This window comes from Crinia signifera, chromosome 12, assembly GCF_055691185.1.
Source record: "Crinia signifera chromosome 12, ASM5569118v1, whole genome shotgun sequence".
NCBI classification, from domain to species: Eukaryota; Metazoa; Chordata; class Amphibia; order Anura; family Myobatrachidae; genus Crinia; species Crinia signifera.
The window spans coordinates 75295312-75322860 of NC_139228.1; the positions used below are offsets into that span (position 1 = coordinate 75295312).

Sequence of the window (27549 nt, forward strand, 5' to 3'; positions counted from 1 at the left end):
TCGTGTCAATGAAATGAGTGAACCTTTCCAGAGCAGTAACATTAGCGTCATCCTGCTGGCTGGGCAAGCACTGTTCAGCAAATTGTGGTTATTCAGTGATGGAGCGAATAGAAATATTAGTAATGTCGTTTTGCATCTATAAGCAATACATAATGATGGTCTTTAAAAACGTACTAGAAGCCCTCGCCTTTAACTTGCCAATACAGTATAGACATGGTGGATTTCTATGTGGTTTGGCCATTTTAAACCTGCACCCAATGACCTGTGTGTATTAAAGCACCATCAAAACCTATGGTGAAAACCCCACCAGCGATTGAGGCCACCACAAGACCAATCTTTAAGAGTTCTATGGTGGTAAAGGTCAGGGTCTAGCAGCAGGAGGAAGACGACCTCATGGGTCAAAGGAAAAAAAGAGAAATGCCTTAAATAACATAATATAACTACTAAGATTGGAAAAAAGGTGTTTCTGCGCTATATGTTCGAGCTTCTCTGCAAATAATGGTTACAAGGGTATAATTGGAAAAAAAGAGCGCTTGGTTTATGTGAATAAATTAATGTGAAAAATGTTTTGAACTGCTGAGCAGGCACAGGAACAGGAACCCTTGTGACACCAGGGCACACAAACACACAAGGACAAACACAGACTATTCAATAAGAGCCTTGCTTGAAACGCGTTGGCTTGCAGAACCGCCGACGGCCGGAAGCGCTCACAGCCGAACTTCCGGTCAGAACGGAGAAGCCGGGACGGAGAGAAGAGAACGCGTGCCGCAAGCCAGTATACAAACTGACAAGCGGCGAAGTGAGACTCGGAAATCCTCCCACAAGTCCGGAAGAGGACACAAAGGTATGATCGGGAAAGCTTAGAATACCGGAAACCTCATCCACAAACGGACTTTGCATACCCTCCAAAAAATATCCAAAAAAGAGCTGATAAACATCCGCCTTATATCTTGTATATTTTCTAACCCAGTTTTTTTTACAGGTACCATGCTCAGCAGTTTAAAACATTTGTCACATTAATTTATTCACATAAACCAAGCGCTCTCTTTTTCCAATTATAATATAACTACTGTGACCTGTACTGCTTTATAAAACATGAGGGGATTATTCAGATGCGCCTGCGTCCATCGCAACAAAGTACAGATTTTTTGTCCTGCGCAGGACACGTTCTGATGCCAATTAGGGGGAGGGAAGAGGGCGGGGATATGAGTGGTTGTAGGGTGGACATTTCCTGGCTACTGCGATGGGCGGCACCAATGAGTGCTGCAGGCCGCCCGGTGGTGGGGACATGTAATGCATTACCATACAGTGCTATCACTGCTGCTTTCAGGCACCTCTAACACTGACCCACGGAAAGCTTAGAACAGCAAATTCCATAAATATCCACGGACTACAAATGCAGGATACCAGATGCCAGATATCGATGACTTGTGCGTATTATTGGACCTGTCACAGCGTATGACCGTCCTAATTACCATGTCTGCACAGTGCAAAGTGTTGTTGGAACATTGTGCCGACCACTGAAAGTCAACACGGCTAAGGTCGACACAAGATTAGGTCAACAATGGGAAGGTCAACAGTCAAAAGGTCGACATGCGGTTTTCCTGTGTTTTTTTTTTTTTGGAGCGGACATGTGCCTACAGGCGGTATTTCATGCCCTACCATCCACTACAGTGTGGAGGGAGAACACTGTGTCCAAAGCAGGGGATGCGTCACACTTTGACGGTGTCCGTGTCGACATCAGGGACAAGAAAACTTCAAAAACTCATGTCGACCTTCCCACTGTCGACCTAAAGCTTGTGTCGACCTTCCAACCCTGTCCACCTTAGCCACGTCGACCTATGTCATGTGTCAACCTTCAGTGGTCAACTCAATGCATGTCGACCTAAATACAATAAACCCAATGACCCATACCAGTAAAAAAAAACAATCATAAGGTTGAAATCCTCAGCGGTTATAGCGGACGTGGGTAATGGTACACTATACACCCCCCCAAAAAAAACTCTCTGGGCGATGTGGAACACAAACACATGACCAGCAGTAAAAGTTGCAATGATCAACAGTAAAGCGATAAAATATACAATATTTCCTACTGCATAAATTGGGGTCAGGGGGTCACTCACTCGAACAACAAAAAGCGAATGGATCGTTGGCGGAGGACACATCCAAGGACATGCACAGGCCACTGCTGCCTTTCATTGCCGGCCTTGAAAAGCAGCTGAACATATTTATTCAAAGAATGATGATAGTTTGTTGCTAAGGAACAACAAGTCATTGACAATCAAATACACCCCCCTTCCCAATTGCACATATTTGTGTTTTATATGCTTCCGACTGAATCTGCTGTATAGGTCACAGATACACGTCTGCCAGCTCACATCATCAGCTAATTACTAAAGACGCAGAATGACGCGTTTCTGCCTCCTCCGCGTGTCTGATCATCCGGCATATAGCATTCACTTGGCCTGGACCAGAACGTGCTGAATAACCTACAGTCCTGTCCCTGCACCGCGGACAGGGGGAGACAATACAGATAACGGCGATGTGGGTTCTCTGTAATGCCATACACAATACAGCAGGGCTGGGCAACACCGGCACTCCAGATGTTAGTGAACTACACATCCCAGGATGCTTTGCGTTAGTTTTGCTATGTGGCCATGCTGAAACTGATGCAAGGCATGCTGGGATGTGTAGTTCACTAACATCTGGAGGGCCGGTGTTGCCCATCCCTGCAATACAGCGTAACGATAACAGAGGACATTGCCGAATTACCAGACTCAAAGGAGATTGGACACCGGAAACAGGTCTCTGCAATATGATGGATATTTGCAACTTTACTCACACAGTAATTGTAAGGGAGCATTACCAACTAGGCTAATGCGGTACCCATCAGCACATGCAGCCAGCAGAGAGAACAGGCATGCACACACATTTGTTGAGACGGAATAAGCCAGGCTGGACCTGGAGGTTCTAGTGCAACAATAAATGGGTCCAAAACAATTGAAATGCCTCATCAGGTGCCCATTGGTTGCGGCCTCTGCCGAGGAGCAACTGAATTGTCCCCTCAGGGTCTTCATTACACGCATGGTATTCCATTCCCACCATGGCCCTAACTGTGTGGAGTTTGTATATTCTCCCCATTTCACCACATTCTCTGTGAAGCACTGTGGAATGTGTGTGCACTATATAAATAACCGGTAATAAAATCAATAAAACAGTATCTGGGCTGGAAGTAGAGAAAATGGGGAATAATTGGCTGCTGAAAACATTGTGAGATCAAAAATCAACCTGAGCATTTCCAAAATGTTTGTCCTTTAGCACAGGTTATACTTACATTGTGCTGAGCAGCAAGCAATTTGTGTACCCAGCGACATCACGGCAGGGGAGTCGGCACCATGTCCCCACCACCCCCTGCCATTACTCTCCACAGCTGGCATCAGCAAGTGTGAACACTTCTGTATACAAATAATTGATCACTTACTTGTTACTGTCGCGTAATTGACAGTAGGATAATGAAATGGAATACACTTCTGTGCATTCTCCAGTAACCAACCAACATTGCTGGACAGTCACTGGAGGGCTGCTGACAGAAGGGGTCGTGCTGGTTCCGGACAGATACTGCAGGGCAGGATACAGAAGGGGACTGCCTGGTTCTGGACAGAATCTGCAGGGCTGCAGACAGTAGGGGGCTGGCTGGTTCTGGACAGACACTGCAGGGCTGCAGAAAGAAGGGGACTGGCTGGTCCTGGAAAGACACGGCAGGGCTACAGATAGAAGGGGTGGGGCTGTTCTGGACAGAACCTGAAGAGGCTGCAGACAAAAGGGGGCTGCCTAGTTCTGGACAGACACTGCAGGGAGAACGTGGCTGTCTAGTTCTGGACAGACACTGCAGGGCAGAAGGGGGCTGCCTAGTTCTGGACAGACACTGCAGGGAGAACGTGGCTGTCTAGCTCTGGACAGACACTGCAGGGCAGAAGACAGAAGGGGGCTGCCTAGTTCTGGACAGACACTGCAGGGAGAACTTGGCTGTCTAGCTCTGGACAGACACTGCAGGGCAGAAGACAAAAGAGGACTGGCTGGTTCTGGACAGACACTGCAGGGCAGGATACAGAAGGGGGCAGCCTAGTTCTGGACACACACTGCAGGGCAGAAGACAAAAGGGGACTGGCTGGTTCTGGACAGACACTGCAGGGCAGGATACAGAAGGGGGCTGCCTTGTTCTGGACAGAGTACAGGTTCAAAAAGAAAAAGAATTGCACTGTAGATGCACACCTGGAGAAAAGAATATTTCAAAAAGAGTAGAAATATTCTATTTTAGTTTTATTAAAAATTTTTAACTTTATTGATTTAGTTCAAAGTAAAAAAAAATCAGATGGTAGTCAATCACCTTAAAGGAGACCAGGAATTCAGTAATAAAACTGTCTGGGAAATAACACTCCGATTAAGGCGACACAAAACCCTTAAAAATTACTCCCAGTATTCTCAAAACCCGGTGAGAGGGGGTAAGTGAATCTAGGAGGCCCAAATTCTATGAAAAGGATTTACAAAACCCTGTGAGAGGGGGCTAGTAAACCTGAGAGGTACAAAACCCCGGAAAAAGGGTGACATATAAAACACCTGAGTATCTCAAGAAAAGAACCTAACTCAGACACAACGTCTTTTTGTAAGCCAGCAAAAGGGGAACTCTTTTAATCCCTTTATTCACCATTTCTATCTTTTTGTGCAATAGCACAGTACACTATATGTTGTATGTTTGTATGTGCATTTTAATCTCTTTTTGAAAATATCACAAGCAACAAGGCAAGATCACCACACGGATTCTATATGTTAAAAAATCCCGACAGGTTTATCTCCCCTTTTTTTACTTTGAACTAAATCAATAAAGTTAAAAAATTTTAATAAAACTAAAATAGAATATTTCTACTCTTTTTGAAATATTCTTTTCTCCAGGTGTGCATCTACAGTGCAATTCTTTTTCTTTTTGAACCTGTACTCCAATCCTATTGCCCGGATAGCACCCGCTGCCTAATAAACAGCATTTAAAGGCAAGCCCCTAAATAAAATACAGGGGATATTTCAAATAAAAAGTGTGTGCGGACTCCTAACTCCCCTCCCCCCACCCCCCTATTGCATAGTTCTGGACAGACACTGCAGGGCAGGATACAGAAGGGGGCTGCCTAGTTCTGGACACACACTGCAGGGCTGCAGACAGAAGGGGATTGGCTGGTTCTGGACAGGGAGTGCAGGGCTGCAGACAGAAGGAGGGGCAGCTGTTCTGGCCGAATCTGCAGGCAGTAGCGGCCGGCTGGTTCTGGACAGACACTGCAGGGCTGCAGACAGAAGGGGACAGGCTGGAGATGCACTGAGGGGACTGGAGCTGCAGAAACACATGGAATGAGGCTGGACATTATCCAAAACTGTCAGGATACTGCCCTCACACAGATTAGTCTGGACACGGGACACTTTACTTCATTATGCGGCTACTTTTCCTAGTTTTGCTGGTTACAGTTTCAGGAACATAAGCCGGGCACACACTGGTGCGATCAGCAATCCGGCCGATTTCCCTTCAGCCTGACTGCTCTATTTAATGATAGATGAATCGATACATTGATATATGGTTGCACCCTTCATCAATAATACACCAGGTTGCATGCCAAAAATTGTCCAGTTGCCCGTGCAGCACAACTAACCGGACCACATTGCACGTGACTATGTGGGTGTGCAAATCACCTGCACATACTAAACAATGTCCATGATTGGTTGTTATAGTACAGCAAGCCATTGCTATATCGCGGCAGGGTGTGCCCAGCTTTAGAACAAACACTGCTGTCCTGGGTAACTCTTTACTGGCTTTCCACTCCTGCAGATTAGCAGGAGACTGATCTGGAGGAGGGAAATAGTCACAGACACCTGTGCATGCGTTAGGTTACAGACGGGTCCTCATACCCCCGCGACGTGACATTCCTGGCACTAGTGAGCCACCAGTTCCCGTGCAACGCTTCCAGTACAATTTGCACCTTCGTCGCAATGTAACAAACCAGTTTCACAAGAAAGCTTTACCCATATCATATTAATACGTGCAGTCTTGTGAAGCGCTTATGTCACAACTAAGGCGTAAAGATGCTCGGCATAAGTGGAGTCACATGGACCTGGCACGCTGTTGGCGTGTCTGCAGCCATAGGGCGGTATTCAATGAGGCTGATTCGCCAGGTTTTTATGGCGATTTTGTGCTGTAAGGCGAATTTTTGACTAAAACGGTGAATCACCCTATTCAATGACCAGATGGCGAATACATTTCAAGGTTTTTTTCGCCATGATTCACCGAGTAGCAATCATTATCTTTTTATGGTGAAGTGGAAGGTGAACTTTTAAAATAAAGTGTTTTGTTTTTTTACATTTGGTGTCAAAAAATCAGGAATTTTATTCTGAGGAGGGGCATGCTATTTTTATTCATGTGCTGTAAGCACATGAATATATATTTAATTTAAAAAGATTTTTTTTTTTTTTGCACAGACCAGCCAGCAGGGGGCCGGGAGCCGAGCCGCTCATTAGATATTCATATATTCACTGCACCCGATCATTACATATGCACGATTGGGTGTAGTGAATACCTGGTCCCCTATTGGCTATCCCGGGGGGCAGCCTGTGCTGCCTGGCTCCCGGGGAGCCCACCTCCCCCCACATAAACATTCTGGGGCAGGCAGGGAGACTTCCATCTCCCTGCCGCCGTCCTCAGGCTCCCTGCGGCATCGCCGCAGGAGTTAAAATTCCCGGTCAGGGGCAGCGAGCCCCTGACTCGTTGAATACTTGAGCCGGAGAGGCTCCGGAACGCGGCGAGCAGTGGCGAATGTGCAGCGAATCCTAAACAGGATTCGCTGCACATCGCCAAAATGCTCATTGAATACTGCCCATAGTGGATGAGGTCATCCCTGCTGTAGCTGGAGTTGGCACATTTCTATAGACTCGCACTCCAATTAGATTTTTGTATTGTAAGTCTCGAAGGAGGATACCAGTTTTGCACTCCGCTTAAGCGAATGTAGGCATACTTGCCGACTTTTCTAGCAGCCTCTCCGGGAGAAGCGAAATGACTTTTCTAGCAGCCTCATCAGATGACGCGAAATGATGCGATTTGCGTCATTTTAGTCCTACCCCTTGCCGCGGACCCGTGAAAAAATGGTAATTAGTGCGGTAATAAAGGGGGTGCGGGGGCTGCCAGGCAAAAGCGGGAGGATTGCCGACCTTCCCGGGGGCCCAGGAGGGGGACCCGATTTTCGGGAGCCTCCCGGGAATTCCGGGAGGGTAGGCAAGCCTGAATGTAGGTGAACTTGCATGAACCGGTGTGGTATGATAGGTCGGCAGTCATAGGGGAAAATTTACAAGATGAGAGTTCTATTCAATTTCTATGGGATGTTGCTAATGGCAACCAATCAGGAATCTACTTCTTATCGATTTAGCACCTTCTGGAAAAGAATAGCTGGTATCTGATTGGTTTCCCATAGCAACACCCCTTGTGAAATAGAACTCTCATCTTAGAAAATTTCCCCCATAATGTCAACATTGACCATGTTGACATTCATCATGCGGACACAGATGAAATATGAATATATTGTTTCTGGTGTCTCAGCGGTGACTTACCTGCTCCTGACGGCTGATTCAGTGTTCAGGTAAGTTCTCCTCCCCAACCCATAACCCTAATCCCTAACACCGTTCCTTCAGGTCAGGGATGGCCAACCCGGTCCTCGAGATCTACCAATGGTCCACGTTCTCCATATCACCTAGCTCAGTGGTTCTCAACCCCGGTCCCCCACAGATTGCTTGTTTTCCAGGTCACCAGCAGCTGACCTCTGTATCTCCAACTGTCACTTTTTAAAAATGCACAGGTTACCTGGAAAACATGAACTGTGTTGGGGTCCTGACGACTGAGGTGGAGAACCACTGACCTAGCTGGTGCCCAGGTGTAGTCATTACTAACTTTCACATCTGCTGAATTCATTCCTACTATACAGTAGATCCACAGGTTGGTAGATCTTGAGGTTTGGCCAACTCTGCTCTAGGGCCCAACTCGAACCTCTCCCCACCCCAACCCTAGTACCTAACCGTAAACTACCCCTAGTACTTAACCCCTGCTTCTATTCTGCAGTCTATCCCTAATTTTGACTTTCTGAGAATATCAACATTTTAGCAAAGTTGACATCATAACTGTAGACACTTGTGTCGGCATTACAAGTGTCAACCCAAAGGCTACAACCTGCAGCAACACATCACCTAAACCTGGCACCGGGCGACGCCACGGCATCACTCGTCATAGAAGTTTTTGTCTCTCAAAAAGAACTTTATAAAAATGCCATTCGAGGTTCTGCGAAACGTGAAACTCCAAGACAGCTGGTGATGAACCGACAGAAGACTTACTGTGTTATACACATGTCTGCGCTTCTTAGCCGCGGGCATCGGCGAGTCGAAATCACACTCGCTGCTTGCAGTCTGGAAAAGAAAATTGGGAACAAATGAACGCGCAGAGAAATAAGCACATTGCTAAGTGACTCGCCTGCATCCCTGAGATTCCCCGGGCATTGCTGCGAGATTGGCTGCACTCACCTCCGGTGACTTGAGGACACCGCCTGTGGTTAATTTTCTCTTCCGCCTGACAACGACATCGTCCTCGTTCTCGGGGCTGCTACCTGTGGAGAGACGGCAAACATCCCAGAACAGACAATCGGATTTGGAATGAAAAGGCCAAGCTGCGGAGAGCGGCTGCAATTAAACTCACTGTGCTCGAGCATCCAGCAGTCAGGCGGACAATACCTCTGCCCCAGGACATCATTTCTACCTGGAAGTTGGCAGACCTGGCCCCGCGGTGTGTGTGTGTGTGTGCTTGTCGCAAAACAGTTGTGTGGTAAAACTAAATATTGTTTGAAAGTGTGAACAAAAGGAGAACAGATCCTGTACTGTTTATATGGGATTTGTGCCTACGACCTGTGGGCGGCTTACGGATCACAGCTCTCATTGCCACAGGCGCAATCTGCAGAACCCAAATGCTTTCTGTTCCCTTTGTTTCTCCCTAATGAAAAGATGTATTCTATGATGGAATGCATTCAGTGGGACGCCGATCCCTAAGGTCCACATGGTCACAGGTTGAAAGGTAAAATGTCTTCACCCCTCCTTTTTTTCGCACTTTTTTCATACACTTTGTTTTGTATTTATGAGTTTTGCACGCACGTATCTTTCGACATTTCCAACATCAGCATCACCAACCCTGATCGATACTTTCATTGACTATGGATTTACGGGGGTACACATCCCCCCAGCACTTGACCCAGCACTTTAATCGAATCACTATCATCACAGGGATTTCACCAAATGTATTTTCAAATAACTCCCTCTTCCACACCTCACTCACAAATTATACCATATATGTAACAATATGTACTATTATACATAACACCAAGGAGATCGCTTATACAGAACTAGAATAAACCAAACCAGGCAGATTCCAGATTATATCCTCCCTATTTAAGATCATCTTTTTCTCTGTTCTTTAAATTGAAACATATTGGATACAATTGCAGTAACAGTATCCTATTAAGAGACCTAGGAGGAACTCACGGTCTCTACATCATTTGAAGATAATCTGGGGTGCAGATTTGTTTTAAGTTGGCATAATTGTATGTAGTCATTTGCCTCTAATCACCAACTTCATGTATGAATAAAAAGGGATTTACTGACTGTACCTCACAACTCCTGACTAAGGATATGCTATAATTTAACCACCCTCATGTTCCAAGATATGGAGACGCATGAAACTGTGCGAACGCACAGACTACAAAGTTGATGCGGGTGACCACCCAGATACATAACAAAACTTAGAGCGTACATAAATTGTCACTAATGTACTGGTCACATTAGGAATACCATTACAGTATCTCTACATGCCTAAATACGCCGTATAGAATCAACTAGATATCTATCTTCAAAGAATCTGGAGAATTGTACTGTCTCATAGATCGCCTGGTCTGTAGGCAAAATCAATATATCACGTTGGACAGATAATCTGGCCGCAACACGCCACACCTAACATTATACAGCCACCCATTACCTAGGGGTACAGCAGACTCATTAAACGTTCTAATAATATCATTATGAATGTTGTCCCTTAGTATATTCCTACATGATTTCTCATCCAAGTATTAAATTATCTTATCCCCTTGGAGACCTATTTGTTAATAAACAATGACATTTACAAATTACCCCTTAATCGTGCAATTAACCTTATCAACTCATCATATATTGCACTGCTCAATTCTTGTCCAGTCTTTATTGATTTCAGAATGGACACAATGTATTCAAAAACAATCAGGAGACAGTGTTCTTAAAATAATAAACATAAGACAATTAACACTGACTTAGACTGTCAGCTAAACAATTGAATTGATTGATTCAATCAATGACCTACTTTCAGTGTGTAACTAACCGCTCCCTTAATTAGCATAATAATGAGGAGGAGTTAAGGTATAAAAATGGCTTCCGGACGCCCTGGGGGTGGTCCTGACGAAGCTCTTGCGAAGCGTGCGCCGACCGCACGCAGTGTGTCCCCCCATACCCTTTCCCCACTTACCACTGTATTTTGATTAATGTATAGTTGCGCTTGACGGGTCTCCACTGTACACGGAACCCCACTGCTTATAGAGGTCAGGATCTGACGGCCGTCACCTGACTTAAGCAGCACTCCGATTCCCCTGAGGCCGTGCAAGGGCACATACCTTAGGCGCTCTCCACCAGCAGAGATTAGGCGATTCTCTTAGACACGGTAACGGTGACCACTACATGGGCAGGTAACGGAGACGCTCTCCACACCCTGCACCACGGTCCGATTCCACATACCAGTCTTGAGCCTCCCTGCAATACAATATTGAGCGTGCATCTCGAACCCGATCTCATAGTGGATCTTATTTTAAGGGTCATTTACAAGTCGCAATTATTTATAATTATTTCTGTTTAACTGCAAGCCTACTTATTTACTATTTGATTGATAAAACAAAACAGTTGCGCTATAAAGGTCTCCGTGGTACACGGAACCCCATTGCTTAGAGGTCAGGATTTGACAGCCGTCACCCGACCTAATAAACAATCTGATCCCCCTGAGGCCCTGCACGGGCACACACCTCAGGTACCCGCAGTTGATAGGGTCGAGGCAGTCAGCCTCCCTACAACACAGATTGAACTGACACGTACGAACCCGATCTCATGGTAGATCTTATTCAAGGGTCGCATAAAAACCGCAACTGTTCTTGGGTTAAACAGTTACTTACAAGTGGGTCTCTCCTAGGTGCATACACACAAGGAGACGTACATAATAAAATCTTTGATATTGATACTACAATCTGGGGGAACACTGCATGAGGATTTTTCCTCTTTTAAATCACCAGTTGTGTGTATATGTATGTTAGTGTGTTTTTATATGTTCGCAACTTTTTAAACATCCTCATTAAAAGTTACATTTTATTGTACAATTGTTTTCAAGGTGCACCATAACAGACATTCTGTGCTTTCTCTCTTTCTGCTACACAAATTAAGTGTGTTACATCAATTTTCTGAAACACGTCACATAATTCTGCGGCATGCAACACACACCATCATACGCCATCATACCCTGAACCAACATCGAGTCCTAGCGGAAGAATTACAACATTGACATATGAGTATTGAGCTCTGATTGGCCACCTGATCAGCCAGTTAGAACTAGGTCTCATCCACCGTGGTAAAAAAATGATTCAGTAATGCTCCCTTATAAAAATTAGCGCATGACAAGCGGTACCGTTCTCAAGGGAGGGACCCCCAACAATGCGCTAGAGGAGAGGTTATATAAACACCACAACTACAGAATACCAGCATAAAAGAGATTATAGCCACTTTTAAAATAAAGATTTAATCTGATGTTTCGGTTTGTTCTCTCCCAGGCCATATAACCGACATTCTACATTGCGGGTTGTTATGCTGGCCATGCACTACTGCGATGTATCGCAGCAGTGTATGGCGATCCAACCAGGGAAGGTCCCAGGCGGCAAGATCGAATGCTGCCCCTTTCACATGTGATTTGTTCCCTACCGCCGGGAGGGGGGATCCGAGTTGGATGTCGAAGTTGGGCTAAAAATTGGCCCATCCGATTTGGCCCGATACGTAGGGAGTGATCTGGTGCGGAGTCCTACTTCAGCAGGTGGTTACTGGTTGTAATAGACGCCTCCTGCTGCAATTCCATAAAGAGCTATCGCTGCGCCAACTACATCTTACCGAGGGTCATATTGCAGAAGGTTATCCTGGAAACACTTAAACGTACAGAATACCAAATTGCAACATAACCATTAAATAACTTGAGTTGATGTTATTGGGTGGTTTTTCTTACATGTGGTCGTACAGTGTATGTATATATATACTGTATATATATATATATATATATATATATATATATATATATATATGTAATAAAAGTAAGCTGTATACAACCATGGATATGTCAAAAACTTACCTATAGTTATAGAATGGCCGACCTTAGCATCTGGATGATTTGTGCCCAGTGGATTAACATTCACTGTAGCTGAAGAGAGACTCCTCGGTCTAGATTTCGGGGTGGTGGGTGTATACAGATCATTTCTATGTCTAAAACTGAAAGACATTTCAGAGTTTTTCAACTTAGTTGATGGTGTTAGAAATGATGATGAAGGACACGCCGACTTGTTAGGTGTCCAGGACCGTAACGGTGAAATTAGAGAGGTTTGTCTTTCGGACAATCTTCCAAAGGAAGGATTTCCAATTCCCGAGGTTACAGGAGTAGAAACACTGCATCCACCAAGAATGTTCCTTTGCGGAGGGCTTAAAGCCTTTAACTGATTGGTTTCTGCCTCACATTTATTCTCCAATTGGTCATCTTCAATATCTCTAACTTCTGCATCATCGAGATCCTCAAAAGAAAATCCAAGGTCAAAATTAACAGAAAATAACTCCCCAGAGCCATCAAACTCATCATTATCCTCTATGTGCTGAAACTCATGGTTATTCTCTATGTGCCGAAACTCATCGTTCTTCTCTACATGCCGAAACTCATCGTTATCCTCTATGTGCTGTTTGTTCGCATGGGATTGCAAAGAAATGTTGTTTTCCGGTGGTTCTGTACTGTCCTCGTTTAGTGCAGATAAATCAAACATGTTAAAATTCACAATAGTTTTTCCATTATTGGGTTTGTTTTCTTTGCCTGCCCCATATGAAGACAACTGGTCTATCTCAGCAAATGCTTCATCCTCAAATAAATCGAAGCTCTCCTCTATGTATTCAGGAAAAGAATTGAGTTCAGTCTCCGCCGAATAATTTTGGCTTTCTACCATGTTGTTTTTCTGGAGAGGGCTCTGTGTCCGTGTAACCTCAATGTCCGTATTATCACGTTGTGTCTTATTTCGATTAAGGAAAGGGTTCAGACTACGGGGATCAGCTGCAATTTCTAATTTGGTTTCACGATTTTCTTTCTTCTCATGGTCCTTAAAGGGAAGGTGTGTCTTAGGAACGCCTTCAATGACTCTTTCAGGACTTTCAGTGTGGTCACGGTTTTGGATAGGACTGTGTGTTATAGGAGGGTCAAGATGTTCAATGTAAGCTTCTTCACTCTCACAGTCAAAAATATCATCCCATTGGGAATCATTTTGTGCTCCCTCTACAATGCGATTGGGGTTAATCGTCTCCACCTCACAGTTATTAATGTGGTCTGGTGAAGCGCAAATGTCATTGTCACATGGCTCTCGTTCATGATTTTCTACCTCGTTAGGACACATTTCATTGCCTAAATATTCCGGTTCATTTATAGGATTGTGTGTTCCCTGTACATTTGAAACTTGGCGCTTAGAATGTTCACATGGTACAGTAGGTAATTTGATTGGTAAATAACCAGTGGAAATGTCTTCATCACAGAGAGAATCCAGTTCACTCAATGGTGGAGGGGAGTAGGTTAGGAATTTCTTTACACGCAAAATCATTGGTCTTTGGTCATAAACACCGTCATCAGCAAAACACGTCAACACGCCTTGACCGTTACGTATAGATGGTGTGTAAAAGAAATTGGATAAAAGCGAAGCAGCATCTTCGCTACAGCTTTGGTACCCAAAGTCCTCTGTACTTGGAGATTTTAATACAGTACTTTGGCAAATTGTCACCGACTTCTCGTCTAGATCTGGAGGATTGTTAGAGACCTCCATAGAACATTCAGTCTCCATCGGATTGGCATCATCAAGATCTATACCCTCTTCCGCAACACCTGCTTCTTCTCTTCCTACTCTATCGGCCACCGGTACTGTATTCACCGCTTCAGAAGAACATGATTTTGTGTTAGGAAGGGTCTTGGACACCAACTTAAAATCTTCATCGTATTCAGTCACTAAAAAGGAATCTGGATTCTTGCAAGTTTTTAGTTTTTTGAGGAGTGGAGACTTTTTTCTTGGCTTCAAATTACAGTTCGACGAAACCGCTCTATCTTTAGTACATTTCTTTGTTGGGCGAACATCCTCCTTGTGCAAGTAGGACTTCATTTCTAGATCATAGTTGCAGACATTCTGCAAAGAATGAGAAAAAATAATTATACATGTGTTACCCAAATCAAAATAAGTCATAATACAGGATTCCTACTGGTCTAGAACGCTACAATAAAGACAGAAGGGATTATTCTGCAGGAGACGCGGCCATGGCTATTGGCCATGGCTATTGGAGATCTTTGATTATGTGTATATAGAACTGATTGGTGGAACTTTAAACGCATCATAGAACCTTGTAACAGACCTGTGGCAGTTACAGATTCCCCTGCAGAGTATGCCCTCCTATATGAGAGGTTAAACTTCTGTGTATGTAGCCACTTTCGCCACCAATTCAAGAAGACGGGACATCTCCGTGACTAGTCACCTCCCAGCTCTTCTACATCACATTCCTGATTGGGTGCTTCTCAAATTCTGCAGTCTTTGTGCATATATACAGTCTAACACTACGCCATAGGAGTTTCCCATGGTCTAACACTACGCCATAGGAGATTCCCACGGTCTAACACTACGCCATAGGAGATTCCCATGGTCTAACACTACGCCATAGGAGATTCCCACGGTCTAACACTACGCCATAGGAGATTCCCACGGTCTAACACTACGCCATAGGAGATTCCCATGGTCTAACACTACGCCATAGGAGATTCCCATGGTCTAACACTACGCCATAGGAGATTCCCACGGTCTAACACTACACTATAGGAGTTTCCCACGGTCTAACGCTACGACATAGGAGTTTCCCACGGCCTAACACTACCCCATAGGAGTTTCCCACGGTCTAACACTACACTATAGGAGTTTCCCATGGTCTAACACTACGCCATTGGAGTTTCCCGGGAACCTTGTGGAAGCGCAGTGGAAACTAACCGATTTAACAAAGTGACATTGCCACTGCATGTGGCTCTGAATCAGGCATGCGCACTGGGGCATTATAGCCTGGTGTTATAACCCATCACAAAATGCAAAAAATTGGGCCTTTATATACACACTTTCTGACAAGTGTTCGCTTTGCGATCCAGTCTGAATTAGGTTATCTATGCTATGCCAAGATGTTTAAAGTATATGTTCTGGACTCAATATCTTTATACATATTTTCTACATTATTTTTTTTCATTGGTTTTGGTTAACAGTATTAAATATGGAACACACTGTGGACATCAATTGCCCTATTTTAATTTAGATTTTGTTGGACAAAAAAAAAAAGCAGGTGGAAACCGCCTTGACACAGACATCGTCCAAATTAAATTCATCAGTCACGTTAAGACGTACGCCTTCGCTTTTAGTGGCCAATATGATTACCTTAAATAAAAATTAAAAAAATGGAAATTAAGTAAAATGTTCCCTTATTTGCAGATCCTTAAAAACGTCACCAGTCACTAAGGAACTGCCACAGGGTGAGATTCTCAAAGAGGACGCAGCGTCCCAACAGAAAGCCTCCAATGGATGCTGCCTGCATAGAACACCATTTTCAAAAGTGCAAATCCTGTGCTCTAGATACATGTATAATGAGGCACGGAGCCAGATTTATCCAACATACAAAACACAGGCCCCAAATCTAATTCCTGATTGCAGAATGATTATCTTATCTTGTGAATGTGACTGTGTGATAACGAGCCCATCAGGACAGCTCTTCTGCCAATCAAGTGCCAGATGCAGAAGAGAAAAGTGGAAAAACACATTACTCTATTATGGCCTTGACAAAAGCCGATGACCCTACTTGCGGAGTGTCATGAAGCTCCAGAAAGAAAGACCACGCGGGCACCTACTTATCAGGAGGGTAATGCCGAGGCGATGTCAAGCAGTGCAGAGAACAATGTGTTTTGTCTGTTCTCTGCAAACTTCCATGAAACGGACAATAACGAGGAAGCGAGAAACACAGTATTTTACTAGACTTGTTACAAACACTGTTAACATCTATGACGTCTATTTAGTATCCAGATTAAAGTTACGGTCTTTTTTTCTATTGCAACAGAAATTTTTTGGGCAAAATTAAACAAATATCGGGCCTTATTCTGTATGGCTTTCTAGAGAAACAGCAGTTGCCTGCGTATAAAAAGTCACTGCCCAGAAATAAATAATAAATGCCTATTGCAAAATTGTGAATGCGTCGCAATTAGTGATCCTTTCCTAGATCCATTCACAAATACTGAACATCCAACAGTTTTTTTCCCACCTGCGTCAGTCTAGGGATTCCAAATCTTCTGAAGAAACCGGGTGAAGGTGAGGTAAGAGGCTCGCCCAAAAAACGCCCTAGCATGCCTGTGTTTTGGCAAACCCCCAAAAATGGCATGTTTCCACCCCTAAATGCTGGCTTCCTGTAAATCAAATTGCTATGCGACTGCTATGTGTAGGGATATTCGCTAATTGCGGTCGCGCGTGTGCAATGGGCATGTGCGGTCACTTGATAATCGTTCAATAGTTCTCTAAAAAGCAATCCTTGCGGGAGGAGTCCCAACAAAAGTTGCCAAGATCACTCTGCAGTTTGAGGCCAAAATGCCTGGACATTCTTTGTCCAGCATACCAATGCATAGTGGTACAGAAATCTCAGATCTGGACTGCTGGTCCACTCCAATATTATTCAGATTTGTGTTTAAGGTTTTGGTAATTCCCATCCGGAGATAGAGATAACAAAACAGGTATTGTAGCGGTACAGGTTAAAGTTAAATATACGAAATCCAGTAGCGCAGGGGTGGCCAAACCAGTCCTCAAGATCTACCAACGATCCACGGTTTCCAGATCACCTAGCTGGTGCACAGCTGTACTCATCACTAACTTTCACATTTCCCAGACTCCCTAGCTGGTGCACAGCTGTAGTCATTACCAACTGTCACATTTCCCAGACTCCATAGTTGGTGCACAGCTGTAGTCATTACCAACGGTCACATTTTCAAAAACGCTGCATTCATTCCTACTATAGATCCACAGGTGGCCTGAGAAACATGAACTGTTGGTAGATCTTGAGGACAGGTTTGGCCACCCCTGCAGTAGCGGTTTCACCTGTCATAACAATGATATCGCTGGGAATGTGGATCCTCCATGCAGTGGACTAATGGGGCCTACACACGTGGGGGGGGGGGGGGGGGGGGGTGTGACACTGCTAAGCAACCTGAGCACTGTAGATTGCTCAGCACACAGCTCTGCACAGTAATGTACTGCTGAGCGATCTGTCAGGGCCAGCATTCTCCGGGGAGAACACTGGCCCGAGCGGTAATCAATTCGATTTGTCCAAAGCATACTATTGCCCCTACACGTGGAGCGATATAGGGGCAATTTCTAAGCGATCTAGTGGGATCCCTGACATCGCCCCGTGTGTAGGCCCCATGAGACGGCCAACCCTATCAATGGCCAAAACAGTGTATGTCTACACTAACCAGACTCACCTCCTCCAGTCTCATCTGCTCAATCAGGTCCATGACCGCAATAAAATTCTTACACCGGACAGAGTGATCGACCGAGTGCGTTGGTAAGGGCCGATTCTGCCACAATTTCCACTCTGACAGGGAGAGCTCGCGGACATTTCCGGGGACTGCTGGGTCCTAAATAGATACAATCATACAAGATGAGAACGTTGTTTTATTTTTTTTTATTACATCCGTTTTAAAAATTATATTTGAATTGTTTTTTTTATTTTTTTTTATTTGAGAACCCGACAGAACAGAACATTGTAATCCGGTTGAGAACAAGTCCAAATAACGATATTTCGGAGATGAAGTGGCCAGAAATCCACATTGTAAAGTCATCGCCCTAAATAAAATCACAGCATTTGGTAACTTTGCTGTGTGGACACATTTAAGTATCTGAATTAACCACCATCATTATAGAACTGTACTGGAAGAATATACTGAAACTTTACAGTGTTAAATACATTTGGAATATAAAAAAGAGCTTAGACGCTGACAGCAGCCGAGTGACCTACGGGCGCCAATGCCCAATTTGGCCTAACATAGTTACTACCAGTTGCAAGTACTTGATTCCCCACTGTTCTGCCGGACTGAATCACCTGCCGGACTGAATCACCTCCACTTAATTCATAACACAGACGATGCTTCTGGCCTTCCTGCCTGTGGATGTGATGTGCGTTATGTTTGGGTGTACATTACCTTTTCGTCCTATTACGTTACTGTAGCCAAAGTGGGCACTCTAACATAGTTGCTCTCGTAAAATCAATAAAGTAACTGCAGTAAAGCGGCTCTGTACGGCAGAAGTCTGCAACGTGGTGGAATCCGCTACTCACCACAGGGCCGGTGTCTGCATCGCTGTAGATTCCAAACTGTGCTTTGGGCAGAGTGACATCTGTTATACCATCGGCCTCCGTCAGGCGATACACGCGCTTCCACGTCTCTATTTCTGCATGTGTTAAAGGCCAGTCTTGTGTGCGGTCAGGTGCTGTGTGCAGAAGGAAGTCATTAATGGGACAATAACATAGAAACATAGAATGTGACGGCAGATAAGAACCACTTGGCCCATCTAGTCTAGCCCCTTTTTTTAAACATATTCCTGTTCCTGATGAAGATGTGATTCTAATACATCGAAAACGTTTGGACATTTACCTGCGTTGTGTTATTCTTTTGCTTGCTGAGTGCCGCCGTGCACCATTGACTATATATATATATATATATATATATATATATATATATATATATATATATATATATATATATATATATATATATATATATATATATATATATATATATATATATATATATATATATATATATATATATATATATATATCAGGATTGTATGCAGATTGTGTACATCTTGTGTACACAATCCTGCAGCAGATAGATTGTATGACTGATTGTGTGTAGATTGTGTGTCCAAAAACCACCAAGGACTGCCGGGGATTTCAAGGGAAATTGTGCACAATCATGAGCGCAATCGATCTTAAGATCGATCTTTCTGATGTATGGCCAGCTTTACACCCATGTCGACCTATTTCTTGTGTTGACCTAAGTCATGTTGACCTTCTGTGTTCGACACAATCCATGTCGACCTTGGGTTGGTCGACTCAATGATCCATAACCTTCTAAAATCAAGAAAGGGTTTATTGAAAATGTAATGCTTAACCAAGTCCATGGCGTGACTATGTAGCGCTGGGCGTCTTATTAGCAAAACAGAGTATATATAATGCACAAGCAGCTTCTGCTGATTAAAATGATATACTGCTTGCCTATATTCCTTGTGCAAAAACACTAACATTCCATTTCTTATGCAGTCACACACACAGAATAGCGCAGGCTGCATATCATTTTAATCAGCAGAAGCTCCTAATGCATTCCATTTTGCAAGAAGGTTTGTGAAAAGTCTCACACAAAGACGTCCATCGCTACAGAGAAATACAGCATTCATGCGATGTGTTACATGACTTGTATTGCATGGAGTACAGATGTATGTGGTCACATCGGTAAATACAACAATGATAATGATTATTATCGTTAATAAAATACTACCACAGTATGGCTCTCGTTTGTGATATCCTCAGTTGTCCTCATGTACAGATGATGGAGGACATCCCTAACGACCCACGTTCACCATTAATGATATCGTTTTGTTTCAATACATTGTTATTGTGCATATCGTTTCAAATATCGTCTAGTACAGGGGTTCTCAAACTGGGTCCTCGGGACCCCACACCGATCACGTTTTCCAGGTCACCCTGCAGGTGCACTCATTACTCATTGACACATTTTAAAAGATCCACAGGTGGAGCTAATTATTTAAATTGTGATTCTGTGAGGAGACCTGCAAAACGTGCACTTTGTGGAGTCCTGAGGACAGAGTTTGAGAACCTGGAGTCTATGGTGTATAAACTTTAGTCACTATTTTTCTTTTAAAAGATAAACCAGACGGTCTATTAAATCACAGCAGAATTACGCACACAATGTCATCAGTGGAAAAGTAAAAAAATGGTTTCTCCCTTATGTAAAAGGTATAGAACGCAGGAAACAATCACTGTAACGGAGGAAGTGCTGCTGCGTCCACACTGTATGTCACAAGAAAGTCCGGCTCTACACTTGTTTGTACGCACTCACCTTCCCCATTAAAGAACACAGAGGATTTCCGGTGAACCAGATTAGAACGTCGGTCTTTGGGGGCCTCTTTGACATCGTAGGTTGGTTGTGTGATGAACATCTTGTGCACTGTGGGGTTTAGACCATCAGGAACCATACGTGGGCTTTCATGGTAACGTTGAAAAACCGTGTCGTTTCCCACAATGGCCAAATGGATACTCCGCTTATTATATTGGCTCTGGTTATAAATCTGTAGAAAGGAAACGCAAGCCAGGGTTAAAGATCCAGAAGCTATTGTCTACAGTGGATATAAGAAGTATTCACGCCTATCGATTTATTTGTGATCTCTTAATAAGCGATACAAAACACCAGTTACAAAAAAAAAGAAGGAAAAAAAAAAAGTTAAATCTTTATTGCAACTAAAAGACAATTGATTATACACTACGAATACATACAAATAGAATAATTGGCTGTTGACAAACAACAACATTGATCTAAAGTACTGTATATATGTGTATGTGTGTGTGTGTGTGTATGTATATGTATATGTATATGTGTGTATGTATGTATGTATGTATGTATGTATATGTGTGTGTGTGTGTGTGTGTGTGTGTGTGTGTGTGTGTGTGTGTGTGTGTGTGTGTGTGTGTGTGTGTGTGTGTGTGTGTGTGTGTGTGTGTGTGTGTGTGTGTATGGTAGGGAATTTAGACTGTAAATTTTACTTGGATAGCAACTGATCCGAATGATATATCTGGTTAAGAGCACCATAATATAATATATAGGTGACATTAAAACAACTTGCTAAATACGGTCCTCTTTTTGCCTAAATGAACCAGTTGAAACACTTTAAATGTACACAGATTGGTTCGTGAGATGAACACATTTTAAGAGCTTCATCATGAAGATTACAGAATATTTAAATCACGAATGACTAACTGAAGAACGGTTATGCCCATGATCAAGAAAGAGAATATGGTACGACTGAATATTTCCGGAAGAAGCAGTCTTCCAAAGCGAAGCCTCAAGAAGGGAGCTTGTAAGCAAGGCCACAAAGATGTATAAGATGTTACGCCGCTGTCGCGTCTCCAGCCGGGACCTGCAGATTTACTTGTCTGCAGTCCCGTCTCCCCTCCTGGCTCCTGCTGCTATTAAAAACTGACCTTCAAAAAATGGCCGCCCCCATACAGCAGACTGTTTTTGAGGATGCTAGAGGAGGCAGTGGCCTCTTCTACCATCCTTAAAAACGGTCTGCTATTAGGGGAAGCCATATTGTGAGCGTGTTTCCAATAGCAGCTGGAGCCAGGAGGACCGCCGGGACCACAGACAAGACCATACGAAGGGGTAAGGCAGGGCGCGCTGCTGAAGGTTTTTTTTTGGGGGGGGGGGGGGGGGGGGGCACACAATTAGTAGTCACACCACCACCTGATTTATATAGTGGAGGATGGGTCCATGCGCTGATGAATGCAAGATTTTACTCTTCAAGCAGCAACTACGAAACCAGAATGAACACGACACATGATTCCAGGAACACAACCTTCACCAGGAAGCATTGCAGTAGCAGCGTAACCATATCGGGAAGCATCACGGTGCGGAATACCGGTAGATTAAATAAAATGGTAATCTTAGGGGAAACCCTGATACAGTCTGTAAAAGGCCTATTAGCCATGTCGAACTATTTTATGTGTCAACATAAGCCGTCGACCTCATGTATTTCGACCTAGCAACCGTACCCCATTAGAAAGGAGAGACTTTACATTTAAAGCAAGTTATACCCCTTTCACACTCGCAGAGCCGGGTCATACCCGGGAATGTGTTCCCGGATGCTTCCAGGGACTCTACCCAGGAATGTACCCTTTGACACTGCACTCAGACCTGGGATCGACCCGGGACAGCCCCATTCACACTGATCCCGGGAAATCCCTGAAAATACATATGCATGTCATTAGAAATGGACTCCAGGGCTCTGAAAGATGACATCAGCATTTGCATGCCCAAGAAAACTCCAATCAGCAGCTTTTTTAAAGTCCCTTGTACGGGACCATTCACACTGACCGCATCCCGGGTCGATTCTGTAATCTACCCAGATCAGGACCTGGGTAGAAATCCCGGGATGTTCATCCCGGGATATTCTTTCAAGACCCTTTCACACTGAGCTAAATCCCGGGTTGATGAGCGTTCATGTGCAAAAACCCGGGATATTTTTGCAAGTGTGAAAGGGGTATTAGTTAAAGACCATAGGCTCAGCTCTTGCCCAATGTTTCAACCAGCTTTAAACGTATCAGTGTTCCAAGTATTAACAGTGTTTAAAGGAGGAGGGAAAAAAAAAAAAAAAAGGTACTTTCTTCACACTGCCAGCTTTCACAGCCCTGGCATTATATGAAAAGCTCAATGGTCTGTTAAAGCAATGTTAGAAACATGCTGGGTCCCTTTATGTGCAATTGCTAGTCAGCAGTCCCCTTTAGAGTTAATTGGAGTTAATATATCTCCCATCTCGCTGCCGCGTCTGTACAGAGAACGTGTCTTGCCGATTCCCTTTTACCAGTTCCAGGTACCTGCTGTGCATTAAGGGGTCATAGAGCGAAAACGCATTTTCTAATAAACACACCGTCAAGTGTCTGGATGAGAAAAAATCTATTGAATGTTGAATGAGGGGGAAATAAGGGAAAATAATAATAAGACACAGACACATTTATACATTTCATAAAATAAAACCATTCTGAACTTTTCCAGGAAAAGGATAAGAGTAACATTGGGACTACTGGCTATTTATGCTACTAGCTGGAAGTAGTCATTTTAAATAGCGCTAACACCAATGCACATCAAGGTCATATTCTAGATCTACTTAACTATCCGAGTGACCAGCGCCTTTGCACAAACTCCTTTTCTAAGTTGTCCATGTGTTCCCCATCCCTGCCTTAAATAACTGTATATTAGCAAAGCTCCACCCCTCCTCCATGTCTGGCCTCACTCCTTCTACATAAGCTGTTCCGTTCTGCCACTCCACCAGCCAACCTCTAACACAGAGTACTACTCCGCCCTTGCACAACTAGACCCGTGCAAAATTCATTTGAGTAAAGATACGGGGAACATACCCGCTCCTCCCGTCCTTGGCACAACAGGACTACGATCCGGCCTTGGCGCTTCCTCCCAGTTCGTCCCATTCTCTGCACGAGACGGATCGGACTCTTCTGAGAATCAAAGCAAATGATGAGATCCACCTCACCGATGTCCAAGCCTTCTTCCCCAACGCAGGTGGAGACCAAAGTGTTATAACCGCCCTCACGGAACCGCTTCACCACCTAAGGAACAGGACAACGTTCTCACTGCTTTTGACAAATGCTTGTTATTCGCTGATCCACATACACAGAGGAAATATTTACACAGTCATTACAGTATTTCTGGGAAAGGCCAACTGATCACCAAGGTACCGCAGCAGAAAGGGAGCGCTCTGTACTGACTGCAGATTGGACACAATAGGGAAGAGCTGTGGTGCAGCAATGCTAACCACTACACCCACAGTGCAGTGTCTGATGGTAACTGACTGCATCTAGGTGATGGGCAGTAAAACGCACCAGGAAACATGACACCACTTCCTTCCACATGTTCCGGGTACAGAATTGTAGCACCTTTTGGTAACTCAAAAAACAATTATTTTCATAAAACTCACAATATTAGAGGGATGTGGTAGCATTTGTGGACATTCAGAATGTTGACATGGACAGAAGGAGGACAGGTCACACTTCGGCACCTTGAGAATGATGACAGGTGGCATGTCCAGCATATGGATTTCCATTTCGGGGGCAGGTATGCCTGATCCTAATCCCTAACTACAGCCTAACCCTAATATAGAGGTGGCCAAACTTGTCCTCTAGATCTACCAACAGTTCATGTGTCTCAGGTCACCTGTGGATCTATAGTAGGAATGAATGCAGCAGGTTTGACAATGTGACAGTTAGTAATGACTACAGCTGTGCACCAGCTAGGGAGTCTGGGAAATGACACCGTTAGTAATGACTACAGCTGTGCACCAGCTAGGTGATCTGGAAATGTGACAGTTAGTAATGATTACAGCTGTGCACCAGCTAGGGAGTCTGGGAAATGTGACAGTTAGTAATGATTACAGCTGTGCACCAGCTAGGGAGTCTGGGAAATAACACTGTTAGTAATGACTACAGCTGTGCACCAGCTAGGTGATCTGGAAAATGTGACAGTTAGTAATGATTACAGCTGTGCACCAGCTAGGGAGTCTGGGAAATGACACCGTTAGTAATGACTACAGCTGTGCACCAGCTAGGTGATCTGGAAAATGTGACAGTTAGTAATGATTACAGCTGTGCACCAGCTAGGGAGTCTGGGAAATAACACTGTTAGTAATGACTACAGCTGTGCACCAGCTAGGTGATCTGGAAAATGTGACAGTTAGTAATGATTACAGCTGTGCACCAGCTAGGGAGTCTGGGAAATGACACCGTTAGTAATGACTACAGCTGTGCACCAGCTAGGTGATCTGGAAAATGTGACAGTTAGTAATGATTACAGCTGTGCACCAGCTAGGGAGTCTGGGAAATAACACTGTTAGTAATGACTACAGCTGTGCACCAGCTAGGTGATCTGGAAAATGTGACAGTTAGTAATGACTTCAGCTGTGCACCAACTAGGGAGTCTGGGAAATGACACCGTTAGTAATGACTACAGCTGTGCACCAGCTAGGTGATCTGGAAAATGTGACAATTAGTAATGACGACAGCTGTGCACCAACTAGGTGATTTGGCTCACACAAATAAGCTCAGTAGGACAGGTGTACTTACCGCGCTACCATGACTGTTACTATCCACACAGACAAAGAAAGACCCCAGTAGAATCTCATTGATCGGAGCGCACAGACCAGAACTCACCTCAAGCTGCTCCTTCTCACTAAAACCTTTACCCCCTTTCGCGGAGGATGCATGGCCCATGAAGGTCATAACGCGGACCATGGGACGATGCTGGTTGAGCATTTCCGCTATCTCCTGGACACTGTCCCGGAATGAGGAGAATATCATGATTCGAGTGTCTTTGGGTGTTTCACTGGATATATTCTGGCCTGCAAAAGAGGAGGACAATGAGTACCACCCCGGTAAGGCAATTATTCCCAACCTCCATCCTCAAGAACCTACTTCAGTTCACTATTCCAGGTCTCCACAAAGAATCACAAGTGAAATAATTAGCTCCATCTGTGGATCTTTTAAAATGTGTCAGTGAGTAATGAGTGCAGCTGTGCACTTGCCAGGTGATCTGGAAAACGTGCACTGTTGGGGGTACCGAGGTTGGGAACCCCTGCAGTAAGGTAATAACACATTATACGACTGTATAATGTCCAAACCTCCTCAAATGTATTCACCTCCTGTCCTGCATAAAACACTTGCTGACCCACTGCTCTGGAACCCGCACCTTACCACTCATTATAAAGGCTATCCTCATAACCTCTTATCATTGACATATTGCTAGTTTGTATTCACACGAGACCGATAGTGTGGGGTTTCCATTTGTGACTACGCAATGTACAGAGTTATATTGTGTTTTTATAAAATATATTTATTTTGTACTTTTTAATGTACTATGGGAGTCTGTGTGCCCGGTGGATCGTTACTGAACCCAATTTTTTCCACGGTCAGAGGAGGGTATAAGGAGAACTCACACTAAATAACAATTCAGGTGAATGACAGATGAAGTTCATCATTGAAAAATGGAAGGTAACGCACATAGAACATGGTAATAAACCATCATCTTACAATGATTCGGTGCCACAAGATGTACGCAGAGCTGTATAGAGTAAACCCTGCTCAGCAAGATTTGATCTTAAATACAACACACCGCAGGATATCATCACGTGAATTCCAATGAGTAGAACACACGACTGGTGCATGGACTGTCCAAACTCACAGGAGGCTAGCCGGAGACACAAGTGGGAACTCGGTACTCTGTGATCTTGTACCCGATGTACGGGCGAGCAGAGCTAGAGTGGCTGGTGGGAATGGGAAGACAAGAAAGCAGAGCGCAGGTGATTGGATGGGCTGGGGATTGAGGGGCTGCTTTATAAACGGAAGGCTTCACACTCGGGAGCGGAGGGTTGATGGGTACAAAACTTGGAGCTGACCTAAGGAAGATATATGCGCACTGACAAAACAAGCATGTACAGCTGACCAAGGAACCGCCATTGTGACTGGACAATATGAAAGTCGACATACATTAGGTGGACACAAGAAATAGGTCGAAATGTCTAGAGTCGACACAAACATTAGGTTGACAGTCAAGAGGTCGACGTGAGTTCTTCACATTTTTTTTTTTAACCCGAATTTCAACGCCAGTCGACATGACCACCGTACCAGCGCACCTGTCGGCATAAGTCGGCTCCAAAAAACGTGAAAAGCTCTTGTAGGCCTTTCGACAGTTGACCTAATGCTTGTGTTGACCTTTTGACCCGTCTACCTTAGTCATGTTGACCTATTTCATGTCTCAACCCAAGTCCTGTTGACCTTTAAATTTACAGGCTGGGTCCGCATCGATAGACTGCTGGCACTTTTTCATTGCGGCCCGTTCGCTAGTTGATTGACAGGAAGCCGCTGTTTCTGGGCAGCGACCGGCCGCTGTGTCAGGGAAAACACAGGTGTGCCCCGGCGTTTGAGGGGAAGTCATGTGACATCAGCTCAGGCCCCGGTCAGGCTTCTTCCATGGCCGAGTAAGGCCAGGGCACAGGCTGCACACAGCGGGGAAATCATTAGCTGGTGAGTGAGCTGCGAACGGATTTGCAGCTTTTCACTGGGCTACCCATTCGCAGTCGCGTGAAGGGCCGGATTACACTGCGGCGGTGTGGCGACTAGCTATTCGCACGGCGATCGCACAGCGCTGCTAATTTGCTGCTGTGCCATCAGGTCTGAATCGCGGCCTGAGTCCGGTATGAATCAAAAGGGGGGCTTTGAGGTACA

The 27549-nt window shown here is 44.4% G+C and overlaps 1 protein-coding gene across 1 annotated transcript in view; it reads right to left on the reverse strand.

The window, feature by feature from the left end:
* Positions 1-27549, reverse strand: part of FANCM (FA complementation group M) — a 176710-nt gene that overhangs the window by 23703 nt on the left and 125458 nt on the right. Inside the window, exons 9-16 of the mRNA XM_083167295.1 lie at positions 25480-25667; positions 23677-23883; positions 20606-20834; positions 18802-18953; positions 17948-18103; positions 12521-14588; positions 8596-8678; positions 8410-8481 (exon numbers count right to left, since the gene is read on the reverse strand). Of these exons, the coding sequence (XP_083023421.1) occupies positions 8410-8481; positions 8596-8678; positions 12521-14588; positions 17948-18103; positions 18802-18953; positions 20606-20834; positions 23677-23883; positions 25480-25667 (3155 nt within the window). The remainder of the gene's footprint in view (positions 1-8409; positions 8482-8595; positions 8679-12520; positions 14589-17947; positions 18104-18801; positions 18954-20605; positions 20835-23676; positions 23884-25479; positions 25668-27549) is intronic.